At 48.2% G+C, this 17871-nt stretch overlaps 1 protein-coding gene across 7 annotated transcripts in view; it reads left to right on the top strand.

Moving 5' to 3' along the window:
* EPB41L4B (erythrocyte membrane protein band 4.1 like 4B) overlaps positions 1–17871 on the top strand; it is a gene marked incomplete at its 5' end in the record, with an annotated part of 126302 nt that overhangs the window by 57096 nt on the left and 51335 nt on the right. For 6 of the 7 annotated variants that reach the window (XM_082696866.1, XM_082696868.1, XM_082696865.1 and 3 more), the window contains 6 exons: positions 167–236; positions 335–504; positions 2372–2481; positions 4575–4605; positions 8071–8104; positions 11650–11714. In XM_082696866.1, coding sequence (XP_082552992.1) covers positions 167–236; positions 335–504; positions 2372–2481; positions 4575–4605; positions 8071–8104; positions 11650–11714 — 480 coding nt within the window. Of the gene's footprint in view, positions 1–166; positions 237–334; positions 505–2371; positions 2482–4574; positions 4606–8070; positions 8105–11649; positions 11715–13594; positions 15284–17871 lie in introns of those variants that run through there. The other variant, XM_082696870.1, reaches the window with a different exon arrangement.

The following is a 17871-nucleotide window of genomic DNA, read 5'->3' as shown; positions in this document are numbered from 1 at the left end:
GCGGGTGTTTGGCAGTGGCCGTGAGAGTTCTGGGTAAATAAATCACTTGAATGAATGAATGATTTCTTGAGCAAATCAAAGCTTAAAAAACGTAGAAAGGAAACTGCTGTTTGTGTAGATCGCCTTCCTGCCGATTGTGCTTTTAAAATGTTTTCTCTCTGACCAGGCCTAAAATTACCAAAATGGATTTTAAAAAGAGCAAATTGACGCTGGTGGTGGTGGAGGACGATGACCAGGTAAGGCTTGCCCGTGGTCCTCCGCCCTCGCCGCAGACCCTGCCCGGCTGAGGTCACGGGCGCGCACCGATCGCGGCACCGTGTGCTTCGCCTCGCAGGGCCGGGAGCAGGAGCACACGTTCGTGTTCCGGCTGGACAGCGCCCGGACCTGCAAGCACCTCTGGAAATGTGCCGTGGAGCATCACTCCTTCTTCCGCCTGCGCACGCCGGGGAACAGCAAATCCAACAGATCAGACTTCATCCGGCTGGGGTCCCGCTTCAGATTCAGGTGGGCACCGGCCTCCGCCACCTGGACACACCCTTCCGAAGGAGGGGCCTGGGGCGTGTCTCCTGAATGGAGCCAAGTGTGGGTGTGTGTCCGGAGGCTTGAGTCGGACATCCCTGCTTCTTTCTTGAGATCTGACCTTCCGCCCCTGAACTCTTTTTAAGATTTTATGTATTTATTTGAAAGAGAGAGAATGAGACAGAGAGCATGGGGTTGGGGGTGGGGGGTGGGCAGAGGGCGAAGCTGACTCCCGGCTGAGCAGGTAGCCCAGTGCAGGACTTGATCCATCCCAGGACCCCAGCATCATGACCTGAGCCACAGACAGTTGCCCCCGTGAAGTTCTTTAAGCCTCCATGTCCTCATGGATAAAATGGGGCAAATACCAAAATTGTTATTTGCTGATATGTAGCTGGAAATGTGCAGTAGACACTAGCCACATGTGGCCATTAAGAGTATTATTAAATGAATTTTTTTTAAAAGTAATTTGGGTGGGAGAGCACTTGTGGTGCTAATTGGGGAGGGATAGAGAGAGGGCACCCCCAAGAGCAGCTCCATCTCATGACCAATGGGATCATGGCCTGAGCCGAAATCAAGAGTTGGATGCTCAACTGACCAAGCCACTCCAGCACCCCAAGACTAATATTAAATAAATATTTGAATTAAATTATTATTTAAATTAAATAAATTAAGAAATTTAGTGATGATTAGAATGAGAGCAGATGTCCACATGTGTGCAAGTGACCCAGGATGGGCTTAGTAAATATCTGAATCTGAAAAGACCCCAAAAACATGAAGAATTTCATTTTCCCCATATTTTTACTTATGAATGTAAGACCATGTCTTTCAAATAACATAAACATTCCTTGGGGACTTATTAAAAATGAGGATTTATGAACTCATCCGAGACCCTTATAATCAGTATTGATGGGGTGCACGCACATACGCGTTCATGAGTAAGGCCTGGGAATGTGCATTTTAAATGACCTCCCCAAGGTTGGTTTTCAAGGCTCGTTTACAGATCTGAGAACCACTGTTATACACTCTAAAACTTCACCTGGTTTCATAACCTCTACCCACACAAGGCATGTCCTTGAACTCTTGAATATGCCAAAAAATGTGCTCATCTCAGATTTATGTACTGTGCAAGGAAGTGGCTGTTGGGATGGCTGCCAAGGTGGGTTTTTCCATCCTGGGAGGAAACTCCCCCAGGATTTGGCCAGACCAGGCTCCTTCTGCTCCTTGAAGAGAACTGAGAAAGGAAGGGAAGGTCGGAGACAAGGATGGCCCTTGGAGGCACTCTGAGTAGGAGACAAGTGACCCCTTCTGTGTGAGAAATCCTCAGCCGAGCGTGACTGGGATACAGCCGCTCAGATAGAAACAGCGCACGTCCTGGAAACAGCAGAGAGGCCACACGGTGGTTGAAACCCAGAAGGCCTTGGTGAAAGAAGTCCTGTTTCCCTTGGCAGAGTAAGGAGGGCCAAGGTTGACTTAAGTGGTCATTGATTACGGCGTTTTAGAGGAGGTAAATGTCTGCGTAATGTGTTGTGAAAGGTTATTTTATTTGTGGATCATTGTTCTCTCTCAGTCGGATGTTCCGAGTACTTGGACCTGCTCTGTCTATGGAGTCAAGGGGCTGGTACCTAAATTGCAGGCTTTTGTCTTTCGGTGGAAATATCTGCCCCTATAATACAGCCTGCGTTTGGCAGAGGTTTTATTTCCAAATGCAAGGCTAAATTTAGTACGTGTCTTCACCAAAGGAGTTCACGATAAGTTGAAATTTACATTGGAGCTCTTGAAAATAGAAGCGTGCTTCCAAATATGCATAATGTACTGATATTCTGATATATGCAATGAAATATTTACCTTCCAGCGGGCGGACAGAGTATCAAGCCACACATGGCTCTAGGTTACGAAGAACCAGCACCTTCGAGCGGAAGCCTAGTAAACGCTATCCATCCCGGAGACATTCAACCTTCAAAGGTGGGGTGTTGTTCATTCTGCCTGGAATTTTACCTTAAAGTTGAGTGGGTTAAGCCCCAAAGAGCTTGGTAAAGCCATTCTTAAAGGAACTGTCTGCCGTTCTGCTCTGTCATTCTGAAGCTTTTGACAAAATCCCAATGGGAAGGATTCTCTGGAGGGGCATCAGGTCACTTTTCCTGTCCACTGTCTTTAGTTTTTCCCATTAGATGTGTTCATTTTCTTGTCCCTCTTTTTCTTACTTCTTTCCTTGTACCTCTTTGCTTCTGCTGAGCCCGGGACCTTAGGAATATCATAGGTGACCACATTTCTTGCCCATGAAAGATGATCCTTGGTCTTGGAGGGAAAACAGTCCCTTCTCTCCTCCATCTCACAATTTCAAATGGGGACGTTAGTCTCACGCTAACCAGAATTCTGTCCACATGTAAGAGCAGATCCAGAACTTTAAATCTCCGACTCAGGTCTCATAGTGCATCCGAACACACCCTGCCCTTGAATTTAGCCTGCCCCTCCCCCTCTCGCCAGAACTCCCTGAGCCTTATCTGTCCATTACTACTGTGGCCTCACGACTGTCTGAGGATGGATGCCCGATACGGGACCAGTCTACGGCCATACCACCCTGAACGCGCCCAATCTCGTCTGATCTCGGAAGCTAAGCAGGGTCGGGCCTGGTTAGTACTTGGATGGGAGACCAATACGGGACCAGTCAGTGAGTGAGCAAGCAGCTTGTTTAAATCGGGCCTCCACATCCCACCTCCTAGCTCTCCTTCTGTGCTTAATTATTCCTCCCTTCAGGACACTTAGTTTAGCATTGAATTGTGGGCTCTTCCATGGCATGGCCTCTGTACTCCAACCCCCCAGGCCCTCTCCTGCATATATATATCACTTACTCCTAGTGGCCATTCCGAGGTTTTTCTCATATAACTCAGGACTTAGCGAGCCTTTGTGGGACCCACATCTATACTTACCCCTGTTCTAGAATCTAACCTTGTGTTCCCCACTGTTTCCTGCCTTTTTGAACCAATGGTGCAATACCATGGTAGCCAGAAGCTCTCTAAAGTCATTCTTGGCTGCTTTAGTAAAGACAGAATGTCCAGAGCCCAGGAAATGGGACCTCACCTTCAAGAAGGACCAGAGAGTGAGAGGATAGGGGGGTGTCCCCGGAGAAGGGTGACAATGGTTGAAGGTGACTGACTGCAGGAATTGGGAGTGACAAGTGATGCGTTGAAGAGAGGCGAAGGGGTGTGTTGCCTCCCTGTCAAGGCTTATGCCTGCTTCAGTCCACTGGGTCAACGTTGTCCAAAACTACTCCAAAAAAAGAATGAACTTCCTTATGGTGTTATCCAAAGATAGAGCCATCTCAAGACCATGCTGAGCTCCCAGGCTCTGGAGGCATGTGCAGACAGAAAGGGAAAAACCCCTGGCATAGCCACTGCAGAGGGACGAAGTTGCCTTTGACTTGACCTTTGACCCCGTGGGTGGCTTTGGGGTTCTTCCAGACCACAGGTTCTCTGATTCTCCTCTACTTTCCTTCCCAGTCTCTGCCCTCTTTTCCCTCTTGTTTTACTGGTGTTCTCTCCAGCCGGAGTTCTGGCATCTCTGTGAAGCTTTCAATGATTTTCCACGCTGCATCCTTTCAAAAGCAAGTGGAGTCCAGATAAAGGCGCTAACTCTGTCCTTGGTCCCTTCCGCAGATGCGCATGCCTGCTCCAGCCAGTCTGTCCTGAGCTTCCCAGTGCAGTCAGGCTCGTAGTCCAACCTTCCTCATCCCCTTTTGCTGTCTTTGACTCTGTGCACTTCTGTCTCTGTGTCAAGACTGTGAGCTCCTTGACAGTGAGAACGGTCTCTGATCTCTGCATCTGAGAGCACCGGGCCCTGGGAACTTGCTCAGCAAACCCTGGGTGAATTGGAGGGCTTGGCCCAGGGGAAAGGAGACTTTTCCTCCAGAAAGGAGAAGTCGCTAAGGTGAAGATTTTGCCTCCTGGGATCAGGACCCCTCTGAAATCCCAGAACTGTCCACCCTCGTCCTTGTCCTTGCGTGGTAAACGGTGATCCCGCTCTCTGAGATGACACACCTTTTTGTTTTTCCTTTAAAGCAACCAACCCGGTGATAGCAGCTCAGTTCTGGTAAGTTCCCCCAGACTCTGGGGTCCAGCTCTTCTAATCACTGTCTTTATTTGCAATGTTGACGTTTTCCTTAGCACAGTTAAACCCCAGAGTGAGTCACCTGATGATCTTTCCCCTATTTTTTTCTGCCCGGCTATATTATCCTCCTGGTTTTCAATAAGTACACAATAGAATGTTCCAAGACAGGGTTTTGTTTTGTTTTGTTTTTTTAAACACAGCTGCTTTGTTTGCATAGCTCTGGGCTTGGCTTATGACAGCGGTGGGCGATAAAGGTGAGAGGAAGGTGTGCAGCGCACTGTGCGGAGGGCACTGCAGGCAGGGACGGGAAGAAAGGCCGCGCTCTTAAGCAAAAGCTTCACGAGAGTGCAGGTGGGATCTGCTCAGTGACACACAGGCTTTACAGACGTACAACACAGAAGCCCTTTACTAAACACCTTTATCGAATGTCATGGGGACAGAAGAATACAAGGCGGAAACCCCAGCCCAGGTGTGAGCAGCTTTTCCTGTAAAGGGCCAGAGAGTAAACACCGCGGACCTTGGAGGCCATGCTGTCTCTTTCACGATGGCTCAGCTCTGTCGCTGGCACACACAAGCCGCCGTAGATGGCGTGTAAATGAAAGAGCACAGCTGTGTTCCAATAAAACTTTCCTCATAAATGCAGGTGGGCCAGGCTTGGCCCTTGGGGTGGGATTTGCCGACCCCTTCCCCAGCATGGAGGCTCTTGATCCTTGCTGTACATGGGATCTCCTGGTGAGCCTTGAAAGCTCCCCTCTGCCGGGCCACTCCCCAGGCTAATGGCATCCATCAGGGAGAGAGGGACCGAGGCATCTGGTTTTTTAAGCTCCTAGGTGATTCTGGTGTGTGGCCCAGGTGAGAAGCCCCATCCCACCTTGCATGGACCTCTTGTTCGATCTCAGAAACAGCTGTTTGCACATGTGGGCTCTGACTGAGAGTCACAGGCTGTAATTATTTGGGCCTGGTGTCCAAGCTCCAGCCACTGGGAGCCCAGTTTCGTTAGCTCCTGGGTGTTGCCAGGCACAGGGCTCAGGCTGCTGGGGAGATTTTGGAGATGAGCACAGCTTGACTATGGCAGGTGTTCCGGAGAGGGGGCTGGGCCTGGCATGGCCTGGTTGGGGAGGGAAGTGGGAACCCAGGCCCTGGTGGGTGATGAGGATGCAGGCCATGGGACCAGGAGGTCTCCCGCCTCGTCCCGCAGCCTTGCTTTCATCCAGCTCTGGGACCTTAGGCCTTCCTCCTGGGCCACCTTTTTTTTTTTTTTTTTCCATGGAAAACAAGGTGGTTGAGCTAGATCAGTGTTGGTCTGTACTTTCTTAGCCTCTGCTGTCCGCCCCCTGAAAGAATGCTGACCTGGGAGCCCAGCGTCAAGTGCAAACAAAAGTAGAGCTGCTCTGGGTGAAGCCAGGCAGGGAGGAGGAGGCCGGTGTCCGCCTGTTCATCTGCCCCCTCCCCACCAAGCAGCCCCAAGACATCTGGCAGGGCCCCAGGGTGCTAGAGAACACGACCAGCCCCGTATCACACAGCTGGGAACTTGGCCTTCTGTCTCTGATTTGAAGCTCTGCCCGCAGGTGGGGGACAAGCAGCTGACTCTTGTGTCTGGGTTCATGTCTCAGCACCTAGAGAAGGATCTCCAGGTTCCTGTTGAACCGCTGGGCATCACACCCTGCCCAACCCCCTGAGGGAAGGAGGAGGTTGCAGGGTCTCTTCATGGCTTCCTTGCAGGCCCGCCAGTACCCCCGTCACTAGAATCCCCGAGGCAGACAGCCTGCCCAGAGTCGCTATACCTTTCTGCACCTGTCAGCGTGTCTTTGAATTCTCAAGGGCTTCCAAGTTATGACATGTCTTTTCTTTGCTTCCTAGGGAAGTGATTGTTTTGTTTTTCCCTAATAAAATTATATTTTTCCTTTTAGCATCTAGTGGAAATTATGTATATATTGGGAACCAAAACAAACTAAAAAAAATGTCCACTGGAAAAAAAAAAACACACACACAGTAAATATACCCTTTCGGAACAAATGAGCTAATGACCACTGTTTGCAGCTGTTCAATTGCTCCTCAGAGCCTGTGGGATCCCGGGGTGAGTAGGATTGCTGTGGGAGCCAGGGATGAAATTGTGCTCCGGGCTGCAGAGGTGATACCAGAAAAATAGCACCTTGCCGAACACTTACCTTTCCTGGTGAGATCTGGCTGGAGGTGAACCTGGCCCGTAGCCTGGCTCTATGCACCCGTCCTCTCGCAAAACTGGAACACAGAGCCATTTAGACCCCAAGCTAGACTCATAACAATGAACTGTTTCTCTCATTGTCGGAGAAGCAATAAACACTTGATTTCAGGTACACCCCCTGGCACTGTGGCCCAGCGATGGTGCCGCTCGTGGTTTTCCGGGCAGCAGCCAGCCTTGCAGACAAAACATGTTGGCTGTGTTTTATGTGAAGCCAGCCTTCTCCGCCAGTATATGACATACAGAGAGAGATACAGATATACGTGGTTTTTTAGTTTTGGGGTGTTTTTTTAACCAAAATAGTTATATGTCAGAGTCCATCAAACTAGACTCATGCATCAGGAGCCCAGAACCTTTTCTCAGACCCTCAGGGAGCCCACTTGGCTTTGTGGAAAGCACATGGGCTTTGGGCTGGAGCAGCTGTCCCTTCCAGCCCTGGCCCTGCCACGGACTAGCTGGCTGGCCCTGAGCAGGTTTCCTCACTCCTCTGTTAGGCAACCTTCCCTTTATCTGTAAGAAGAGGTGGTACCGGTTGTTGACCTCATAGCCTTGTCGTGTGGGTTAAATAGTAACAGATGGGAAGGTCCCAGTGCAGAGCCTTTTATGGAACGAGTGTTCCAGAGCGGTGGCCCTATCACAGCCCCGTTGATAGTGGGACCCACTGTGGTCGGTGCTTATGGGTGGCGGAGCTCTCCCTGCGGTTGGAGAACGCTCCCGATGGCCAACCAGCAATGCCAGTGCAGACCTGGGCTGGGAGCTAAAATTTGGTGATTTCACCGAAACAGGACATCACGAGCAGCTTTCTGGAATATTGCCTTTGTGTTTCTGTGAGCTCAAAAGTGACAAAAAGGGGGCGCCTGGGTGGCCCAGTGGGTTGAGCCTCTGCCTTCGGCTCAGGTCATGATCTCAGGGTCCTGGGATTGAGCCCCACATTGGGCTCTCTGCTCAGCAGGGAGCCTGCTTTCTCCTCTCTCTCTCTCTCTGCCTGCCTCTCCACCTACTTGTGATCTCTCTCTGTTGGATGAATAAATGAAATCATTAAAAAAAAAGTGACAAGAAGAAATTGCTGTTTGGTTGCCTCATTTAAACAGCTATTATAAACCGAAGAAGAAATGGTATTCAGGAAAGTTCCTAACAGTGTTGGATTTGTGAATGACCGTTAAATAAATCACAGATAATGCCGCTTTACAATCTGTTACATTACAGTTTTCCCTTCTTTTCTTTAGCTCTAAAACAAATCCCGAAGTCCATAATTACCAGGTAAGACACTGCTTTTGAAGATTTTCATTAATACTTGAAGTTTCAAAATCTTCTGCATTCAAGCAGTCATTATGCTTATAGCCAAATTTTGAAGAAACAATAAGAAAACATTTTTTTGGTTGGCGGGTGGGAGGGGGGTTGTTTTTGTTTTTCAAGAAAACAGTAAGAAGAGACCTTTCTTCCATGAACCCTGGTCCCTCTTGGTCATTTCAGCTGGCCCTCTTTTTTCTTAACATTTTCAGCTAGCGAACAGCAGGGACATATGTTCAAGTTTCTGGGTGGTCAGATACAACCTCTTAGGGGCACTCAAGCGAGGCCGTGTTTTGTCAGTGTGTTCTCGGCCTCAGGAACATGAGTCTCTTGAGATGTGCATCCGGGAAAGGATGTCTTAGTCACATGTTGGGAGATGGTATGTCCTTCATTCCCCTTCTTGGATCTTACAGGGCCCATTTGAGTGTCAAAGGTACAGAGAAATCCTGCAAAAAAAGACTTTTTTTTTAAGCTATTGTTTCCGTAAATCATTTGACTATTGAACAACCCCTCCCCCATTAAAAAAAAAACTGCCTCGCACTTCCCTCCCTACCTGTTTTTTGAACAGTATTGAGCATTGGTTTCTAGAACCTTCTTTGTAGAACAGTGTGGCAGGCCTGTTGAGCCTGCAGAAAGAGTACAGAGAGGTTTCCCTGGCTAGTGGTTCTGCTCTTCTACCGGGTAGCCAAGCAGGGCCCCCACACCCCTGCCTGCCCACCCACCCGTGCCTGGGGGTGGCTCTTGCTGGCTATACATGGCTTTCTAAACCTGGCTCCAACCTGCTCTTCTACATTTGCTTCCTCCCCACTCCTCCCTCACTAGGTTCGTGCTAGGGGCAGCATCTGTGTCCTATGACCTCCTCGTTTGGGGCCATTTTTCTTGTGTTGGGTGGTTTCTGTCCAAGGGCACTTACTCTTCTGACACCAGTCTGGTTTTGAATGTCATGAGTGAGAAGCTACTCCCATCAGGGGCTCACCTGGGAACATTATCTAGTTAGCATCTTTCTTGATCTTTTGTTACTGTAGATATTAATTCCTTAAAAGGGGGTGGGATCCCAATGTATGTGATCTGGACAAGGTCTCCAAAGTACATTTCAGAAGAATTTTGTGATATCATCTTCTGCTGTGATCTTCTGTGAAATCGTCTTCCCGACCTGCAGAACTTGGACATGACTTCTGACTTTGGGGAATAGCATGTAGAAAGTGGTTTGAACCTGGTAGGGGAACAGCCAGACTTCCCGATCTCATTGCCTTCTTTAGGCCCTTGAGTCTTCTCAGTCACAGGTTGGCTTTTTGGTCCGGAGGGATTTTCAGGTGCAAGGGGCTGGCTGTGGGGGAAGGGAAGAGCTGTGGATGGGTGATCCCGGCTTGAAGGCACCAAAAAAAAAATGAAAACAAAGCAAAGCCTTGCCTGCCCAGAGTAAACTTGGAAACAGTTGTTCATTGAATTCCAGGCACAAAAACTGTTACCTAGACGTTCTCATAACATCTGTGGCAACCCCTGGTCTTCTACCCCCTTGCCAGTCTCAGAGGTTCTGTATTGCTCTGTCAGGATTTGGGAGTGAAATGACCAGGAAGAGAACGTCCTGAGAAGCGGGCTGGTGGGTCAGCGTCTGAGTGCTGAGAAGGGTTTTCAGGACAGTGGGCTTGCAGCGTCCCTCTTCCTGTGAGCTCAGCCAGCTGCCATGAAAATTGGATTGCTGTGGTTTTGATAAAGACACTGTTGGCGTTTCAGGAGGGACCGTTCTTCATTGTGGGACTGTCCTGAGACTTACAGGGTGTTTAGCTTCCCTCTTTCTCCCGGTTAGCTGAAGGTAATCCTGTCATCATCGTGACAAGCAGAAGTGCACATATATATTTCCAATTGTCCCCAGGGGGACAGAACTGCCCTGGTGGGAGCCATCTGGGTTAACATTAAAAAATGCTCCTTGACAGCTTTAGAGTGTGAATAAATTACCAAAGGAGACAAAGGAAGGTTTTGGAATATCCTTCCACGTCTTTATGGCTGAAGTACCCACCTGGCTCTGATGAGTCTGATTTGACTGTGTTTGAAGACAAGCACTAGAATGCGAGGTCCGTTTCTTTTCGAGATTATCCCTTCTGTTGAAGATCCAACTGGTGGAACCTCCTTTGGAGCCTGGCTGTGTGATCAAAACACTCAAAGCCTTCCAGCTTTGGGCAGACCATCTGAACTCCTTAAGTCTTTGTTTCCCAAGAGAGGGCTGCTTTCAGATTCGGCTCCTGAGATCTTTTCCCCACGTCCTTTTTCCTCTAGCATGTCTTGTGGGGGCTGTCTGCCCCCTTCACTCATTGACCAGTGCCTTTGAAGGAGAAAGGCCACTAGAAGGCAGAATTAGGCAGGGATAATAAGTGCTTTGGGTGGTTTGGTTTCTGAAAACAAAATGAACAGAATTACTGAGAACTTTCCACAGTACAGAACAGATTTGTGCTTACTAACCAAAACAGCACGGGAAGGAGAAGAAGGGAAGAAATAATTTGAAGAATAATGGTGGCAAGACAACAGTAACTTAAAAGTCAGGAGGGTCTCATGTGCCCCACGGAAAGTCTAGCCTTGAGAAGTCCCCGTGGCTTCCGGCCGTGCGTGGGGCCGCCGCCTTCTACAGGCCGGAGGTGGACAGACCGCCCCGCTGCCCAGCCAGGCCGCCTTGTCTTCACCTCTGTCCCTTTGTGAGTCACCAGTCTGGATCTATTTTCCCATCTTACAGTGAACGAATTCCTTCCCTCCCTCCCTTCCATTTTTTCAGGATAATAAGTGCTTTGGGTGGTTTGGAGTTTGCTGTGGCGACCGGGTGAGGGGTGAGGGTTGGTACTGGGTTTTGGATTGTATTTTAAAAAGTTATTCTTGGGCGCCTGGGTGGCTCGGTGGGTTAAGCCTCTGCCTTTGGCTCGGGTCATGGTCCCGGGGTCCTGGGATCGAGCCCTGCATCGGGCTCTCTGCTCGCCGGGGAGCCTGCTTCCCCCCCCCCCCCTCTCTGCCTGCCTCTCTGCCTTCTTGTGATCTCTCTCTGTCAGGTAAATAGATAAAAGTCTTTTAAAAATAAATAAATAAAAAGTTATTCTTGCTGCTTACACAAGGCAGAAAGTGACCGGCCGTAGTCCTGTTGCCTTGGTGTCCCCGTCCAGTTCTCTTGCGTTTGCAGATGTCACTGTTACGCATGGTTGTTGTCATTCTCGGCAATGACAGAAATTGTCTCTGCACTTACCATTCTCCCCACATCTTGGGTGTCTTCCATCTGTTCCCTTGAGGGACATGGATAGTGCCTGTCCTGGACGCTCTAAGGGACCTTTCCGGGCAGATGCCTTCCCCAGCCCCCCATCCTTTGTTTCGGGGGAAATGTGATCATCCTGGGAAGCCACCTCCTAGCCAGGGTTTCCTGAGCCTTTCCATTCACAGCCCTGGGCCCCCTCAGCTGGATGCCAGTAAAAGAGAAAGTAAATGAAGGCCATTGAAATCAAAAGGTCATCAAATAATCGAGTTTGGTATTTCATTTCTAGCCTCAGTACCATCCCACTATCCACCCCAGCCAGCCTCGGTGGCACCCTCACTCTCCAAATGTAAGGTAAGTGCTCACAGAGCTGTGCTTTCTCGAAAGTTCTCCCTTTGTCTCAAAAAACTCGCATCCTCCCTACTTATGAATCGAAAGTCTGCATCAGAAACAGCTGTTAAGAGTTGCTGTGTCAAGACAGAGATTAATAATTTGCCAAGCAAAGGAAGCCAGTAATGAGTGTGGATTTACCAGTTACGCTTTTTGAAATAAAAACGAATCGGGTTTTGTTTTTTTGGTGGTTTTTTGTTTTTCGTTTTTTTGTTTGTTTGTTTTTGTTTTTGTTTTTGTTTTTGTTTTTTTTAAGGCATTCTAACCTCAGATATTTTTGGTTTGGTTTTGTGTAAGAAATGTTATTTAAGATTTCTAAGTAACATTTTGCTGTCCCAAGAATTCCATTACTAAAAATGTGAGTCAAGCTTGGGGATTTTTGTTGAGGGTTTTTTGAAGAGAATATTTTTCAGGGGTGGGGTAGGTGGAGGGGTTGTTTGAGTGTTTTTGTTTTGTTTTTGTTTTTGTTTCGTGACAGATCTTTTTTCTAAACCCAAGGGTCCGCAAACTTTGTTCTGAGCCAGATAACCAGTATTTTCAGCTTTGTTGTCTCTGTCACAACCACTCACCTCTGCCTTGTAGCTCGAAAGCAGCCAGAGACAACCCAAAAGTGAATGGGCATGGCTGCATTCCGATAAAACTTATTTACGAAAACAGGCGGCCAGTGGGATCTAGCCTGCCGGCTGTTTGCTTACCTCTGCCCTAACCTACATCACAATCCTTTCCAAGGAAACTGGCACCTGCCTTGCTGGGTTTTTCATTAGGCTGGAGAGTGTTTTGATGCCAGCTTTGTAAAGGCAAACGTTCCTTTTCAGATTTGAATTTTAGATCAGTCTTAATTGGTGTTTATGTGTGAAGCTCTTTCCGTTGGTGAATTCAGTTTGCATAAAGTTACTGCTCGGTGAGGTTGCTAGCCTCGCTGCTTGAGAAGGTATGAAGAGAATGGAGGGATGAAAATAAATCCATGTGGAGCGCGGCAAAGGAGAGCCATTAGTTCTTGATGGTTCTTGCCACTTTGGTTGGGAGATCTTGGAGGAGGACCACAGTGCAATTTTATCGACAACACTCGATACTCGGGTAAATTTTAAAGCTAGTCAGCCCGGTAGAGTAATAACTCTAAATGTTTCTGTATTGCTAAAGGCAGTTTCTTTTCCAGACATAGGAAAACAGAAGAGATTTCTAGAAATGCTATTTTTATTAACCTTATTTTTAGAGAATTTTAGACTTTTTAGTACTTATTTTACCACATTCGTTTCCTTCTGAGGCATGACCTTGCCCAGCAGTTGGCAGCGGGGATTCTGTGGGAGGCCATGACCGGGTCCTCTCCGGGCGGCACTGGCCTCTCCTGCGAGCTTGCTGATGCTCACTCTTTGCCCCACCCCAGCCCTGCTGGATCAGCGTCTGGGGGTAGGGCCCAGCACTCCGTGTCTTATCAGGCTCTCTGGAGTTCGAGAAGCCTGACATACTTACCCCAGGAAAAGAGAGTTCCTGGGCCCAGCACTCTTGACAAACGCTGCCGAAGGTATTCACAGCTCCCCTTAGCAATGTGCTCACAGCCCTGAGATGTCAAGGACACCTTGTCACCTAACTTTCCCCAGACTGACTTGCTCACCAGGGTGCCTTTTGAGAAATGATGGTATGGCCGTGGAATGGGCTTCTCTTGACTTGGATGTTGATAGGTAACATCCTGTGTTTTCTGAATTTTAAAAATACCTTAGAAAATCCATTTGTGTCCATTCGTAAGCCATCCCCATTAACACGGCTCATGGTTTCTCCTGCCCACCTCCCTCATGCTTGTGTTATTTCACTCACATTTCTGCATTTTCTTCCATCCCTCCCTCAAATCATTCACCCTGCCAACAAAACAGGCCGCCGCACTGGGAAACATCGGCCAGTGGAGGTGGCAGCCATTTCGATTATGTCCACGACCAGAACCAGAAGAACTTAGGAGGAATGCAAAGTATGGTGTATCGAGATAAAGTCATGACTGCACTTTGAGAGACTGAAGCATCTCCCCTCCCTTCACCATCATAGTGTCCTTACACCCCATGAAAAGTGTCTTGGCATCACATAGATGTGTTTGCACAAGTGTCCTTGTGGAAATGTTCTGAGAGATATTCCCGGCGTCCGTGTAAATATTTGCAAACAGCACAATCACTAGTCCTAACTGTCCTAACACTAGTCCCAGCTGTTGACTGCATTCTCAATAAAATGAAGGTAGTTAAAGGCTCAGGAATCACTTTAATATTCTGATTTTAAAATTGGATTAAAGGTCTGTGTGTATCGTATTGCTCTGTACTTGATATTTCTTTGTTATTTAATGAACGGGACCGAATAACACCAGAAGAATATGGGAAGATAGCTCTGTGGAGAGCACCACACAGTCCTGAGGTGACCAAGAGGCCGCTGGGGCCCAGCCCCGGCCACTGTGAGAGGGCAGACAAGCCCTGCTCTTCTGTTGGCCTCTTTTGCCCCCTCCGGAAAGAGTGGGTTGGACTCAATGATCACCAAGCTCCTCTACAATTCTGTGATCTATGCAAAGTTAGTATTTTCGGTCTGAGGATCTGACATTCCAACGGAATTTCTCAGAGGAAAACTGCAGAATTCCCTTCTCTAACAGAGGCTTTACCCTTTCAGAAGATGAATGAAGCGTGTTACTGGTTAGGTGGGACGTACATATGGGGAGGCTCTGAATTTCCTATTTAAAGCAGGTTCGCCACTTTGAATCCTATCAGTTTTACGAATCACAAATTGCATAGCGTCCGTTTTGATAGAACTTGCTGCCCTAGTACGAGAATAATTTTTTAAATTATTGATTGGTGCTGCCAGCTTGTGTGATTTCAGAAGACGTAATTATGAATACACACTGTCAGAATTTATAGAACTTGAGGCTCGGTTTTTACCCTGGACTTCAGTCTTTTAAAAAGCAACATGCAATCTAAGATCTATTTATGGCTCAAATTTGAGTGTATAGGATTTTAATGGCGTTGTGCCAAAACATCCTCTCAAAGGATGGGGATGTTGCGCTGTCACTTTGTAGATCCAGCTGATCAATGTGTTTTCTTTGCGGGAAGAACTTGTACCAAAATATTTATTGCCCCTCTTTTTAAGCCACAAAGTCAAACATTTTTTTTTTTTCTCTGAATAGACCTGAGATCTTTCCCACCAGCATATTTGTGAAAACAATTCTTAAACGACATTTCCTTATGTGTAATTGTAATTTGGCCTATTTTAAGCCTTTTTAAAAAATGTATTGACATCTCTGAGATACCTTATTGCTAAAATCTGGGTCTATTCTCGGTTACCACAAAAAATGTGTACAGAGGGAGGGACTCAGCTACGTGCCCTGCACAGTACAGCCAGTTACCTACAAACTCTCCCAAAGATACCTGTTCACAGGTCTGTTCTGTCTTAGCAGATGTTTTGATCCTCAGTGTTTGTGCTGCCTACAAATAAATGTGTTCCGAATCCTTTAATCTTACTGATACGTTTTTACAAATGTGTTTCCAAGGAATAAAGATTATTCTTGCTTTTTTGGACTCCATCTTCATTTTATGTTGCACGGAAGTATCCTTTGCGGACGTTGTAGATGACGGGACAGGGAGCTTTTGGAAGCTTGAATGTGAGCGTTCAGTTAGGTGACGTGGAGCGAGTTCATCTCAGAGTGAAGCTGCTCTCGGAAGGGGTGGCTCTGGTAGGCACAGTGGTTGAAGCATTTCTTCATGTGGTGCATCTGTGGTGAAGGTTCTAGACGCCGGTCACAGGCGCTGAGCCGAGCAAAGTGGTGGCGGAGTGGGTTTCCCCCATTACCGTCCTGTGATGACGGTGCGTGTTTGTCCTGGCTGCCGCTGCTACTCCTGGTGGAAAGACACCCAAACGTGTGTCTATGGCCCCCTGGAAATTGTGTATACACGGAGACCCTCTAATAAATGCCTTTCTGCTTAAAACAACTTGAGTGGATTCAGTTATCTACAACCAAGAAGTTGAACCGGGATGCTTACTGATGACCTCCTAGCTAAATGGCATGTACACTTTTCATCCCTCAGCTTAGCGGGCCTTTCCCTGCTACATTTGGCAGTAGTGATCAGTCACTCGTGGCTTCTTGAGACTCTACGTCCTTGGTTGCTGCGCTCTCTGGTTTTCTAGCTCTTTGGCTTTTTCCTCGGTCTTTGTAACGGCCTCATTGTTCTGTCTTCCTGTTAAGTGTTGGTGTTTTCCAGGGGTCCTTCCTCTGCCCACTGCCTTTCTCGCCATCGCAGTCGATCCTGCGTCTCTTGCTGGCACCATTGTATGGCTGTGGACTCCGGAGTCATTATTGCTAACCCAGATGACTCCTATCTATGAGTTTTTTTAACACTGACATTTCAACCCGTATACACGTCAAACTCATGTCAGAGTCAAATTCCTCATCTTTTACTGGAGAAAGAAGAAGATACTGATTCTCCTCTACCCGCAAGAAGAACGTATACGTCCTCCATCCATGGCTCTTTTCTTGCCCCTCTGCCACCCATATCCAGGCAGTCCCCAGGGCAGCTCAGCTTCTGATATGTCCCACTCTGACCTTGCAGCAGCATCTTCTCTGTGCATCAGAGCTGCTCTTCCTGGGCTCCTTGACCCCAGGATCCTGCCAAGCTTCTTGTCCTCACAGTCATTCCAATGATGGACATCTGCCAGAGTTCTCCAGCACCGTAGGGTGAGGCTCGAGGCCTTCTGTATGGAATTCCTTTGCTATCTGCTTCCATTCTATTGCTCTAGCTCATTTTGCCCCATTTCTTACCCTCCTGTTTAAATTTCTACACCACCAAGCTTCTGGTCGTCCCTGGCATGCACCATATCCTGCTGTTGCTCCCATCTGTGCTTTGCAAATACTGTCCCTTCTGCTGAGAACACTCTCACTCCCATCTCCCTTGCCCAACTCCTGCTCACCCCTTAGATGCCTCTGCTCAGACACGTCTTCTCCCCAGGACTCCTACCACCCCACCTCTGCAGAGTGGATTAGTTTCTGTGTTCTGCTCTATGCCTGCCCCTCAGCCCTGCTATATCATTGTTGCATTCACTACTTTACATTAAAAAGGCCTCTTTTGTTCATCATCCTGGAGACTGTACATTCTTTAAGTGTGAGCTTTTGTCCCATGTTTGCCTGTTCCCCGGTGCCTGATAGATGGCAGGTGCTCAATGAATGTCTGTTCAGCAAATGAATTATTCCACATTCATTCTAACAGAAATGTCTAACCAGGGGCACTTGGGTGTCTCAGTTGGTTAAGCATCAGCCTTTGGCTTGGGTCATGCTCTCAGGGTCCTGGGATCGAGCCCTGCATCAGGCTCCCTGCACAGTGGGGAATCTGCTTCTCCGTCTCCCTCTGCAGCTCCCCCTGCTTGTGCTCTCTCTCTGTGTCCAACGAATAAATAAAATCTTAAAAGAAAAAAAACTGTCTAGCTAGATAACAGTCAGCATATCATCTCTGAGCTGGTCCAAAGGTATCTGAACAGCTGTACCTAGCCCAGGGCGTCGCATTTGGGTAGGATGCTGGCCATCAGCTGTGCTCTGGCTTCAGCTTCGTCATTGGAATATGACCCAGTGTGTCTGCGGTGTTCTCTTCCGAAGCACTGGCATCATGACACGTGTGGTTGCTACGGGGCAGATGATGCCGGAGATGCACTGGAAACCCTGGTAGGTTGACAGGGATCCTCAGGAACATGCAGGGACTGTCAGCTACATGTATGCGCCCAGCACTATGCGGGTCACTTCACTTGATCTTCCGGGCCACTCTGTGTGATGCACAGTGTCCTCTTTGCTCACATTTGGAAGCTCGGGCTTCGGGTTGAGCGAGAAGCTTGCCCATTGTCACACGTGCAGGTCTGACTCCCAGCCCGTGTTCTCGGCCCCTGGGTTTGACGCTTCTCACCAATGACCATCTCACCATCTGGGACCCTGTTGATTTCTCTGTATCCATGAGACTAGTACTAGATTATGTTGAGGAGTTCACTACCCTGAGATCTGGTTACTAACTAGCAAGCCACTCCCCACCATCAACATCCATGTCTCTACACACCAGTGGTCTAGTGACCCTGTTCCCTTCCCAGGGGTCTCGTAACCCCTAACACCTTACCATGACTCCTC

The sequence above is a fragment of the Mustela nivalis genome (assembly GCF_964662115.1).
Source record: "Mustela nivalis genome assembly, chromosome: 13".
NCBI lineage: Eukaryota > Metazoa > Chordata > Mammalia > Carnivora > Mustelidae > Mustela > Mustela nivalis.
The sequence above is the reverse complement of the archived record's forward strand: the minus strand, read 5'-3'. Positions and strand labels throughout refer to the sequence as shown.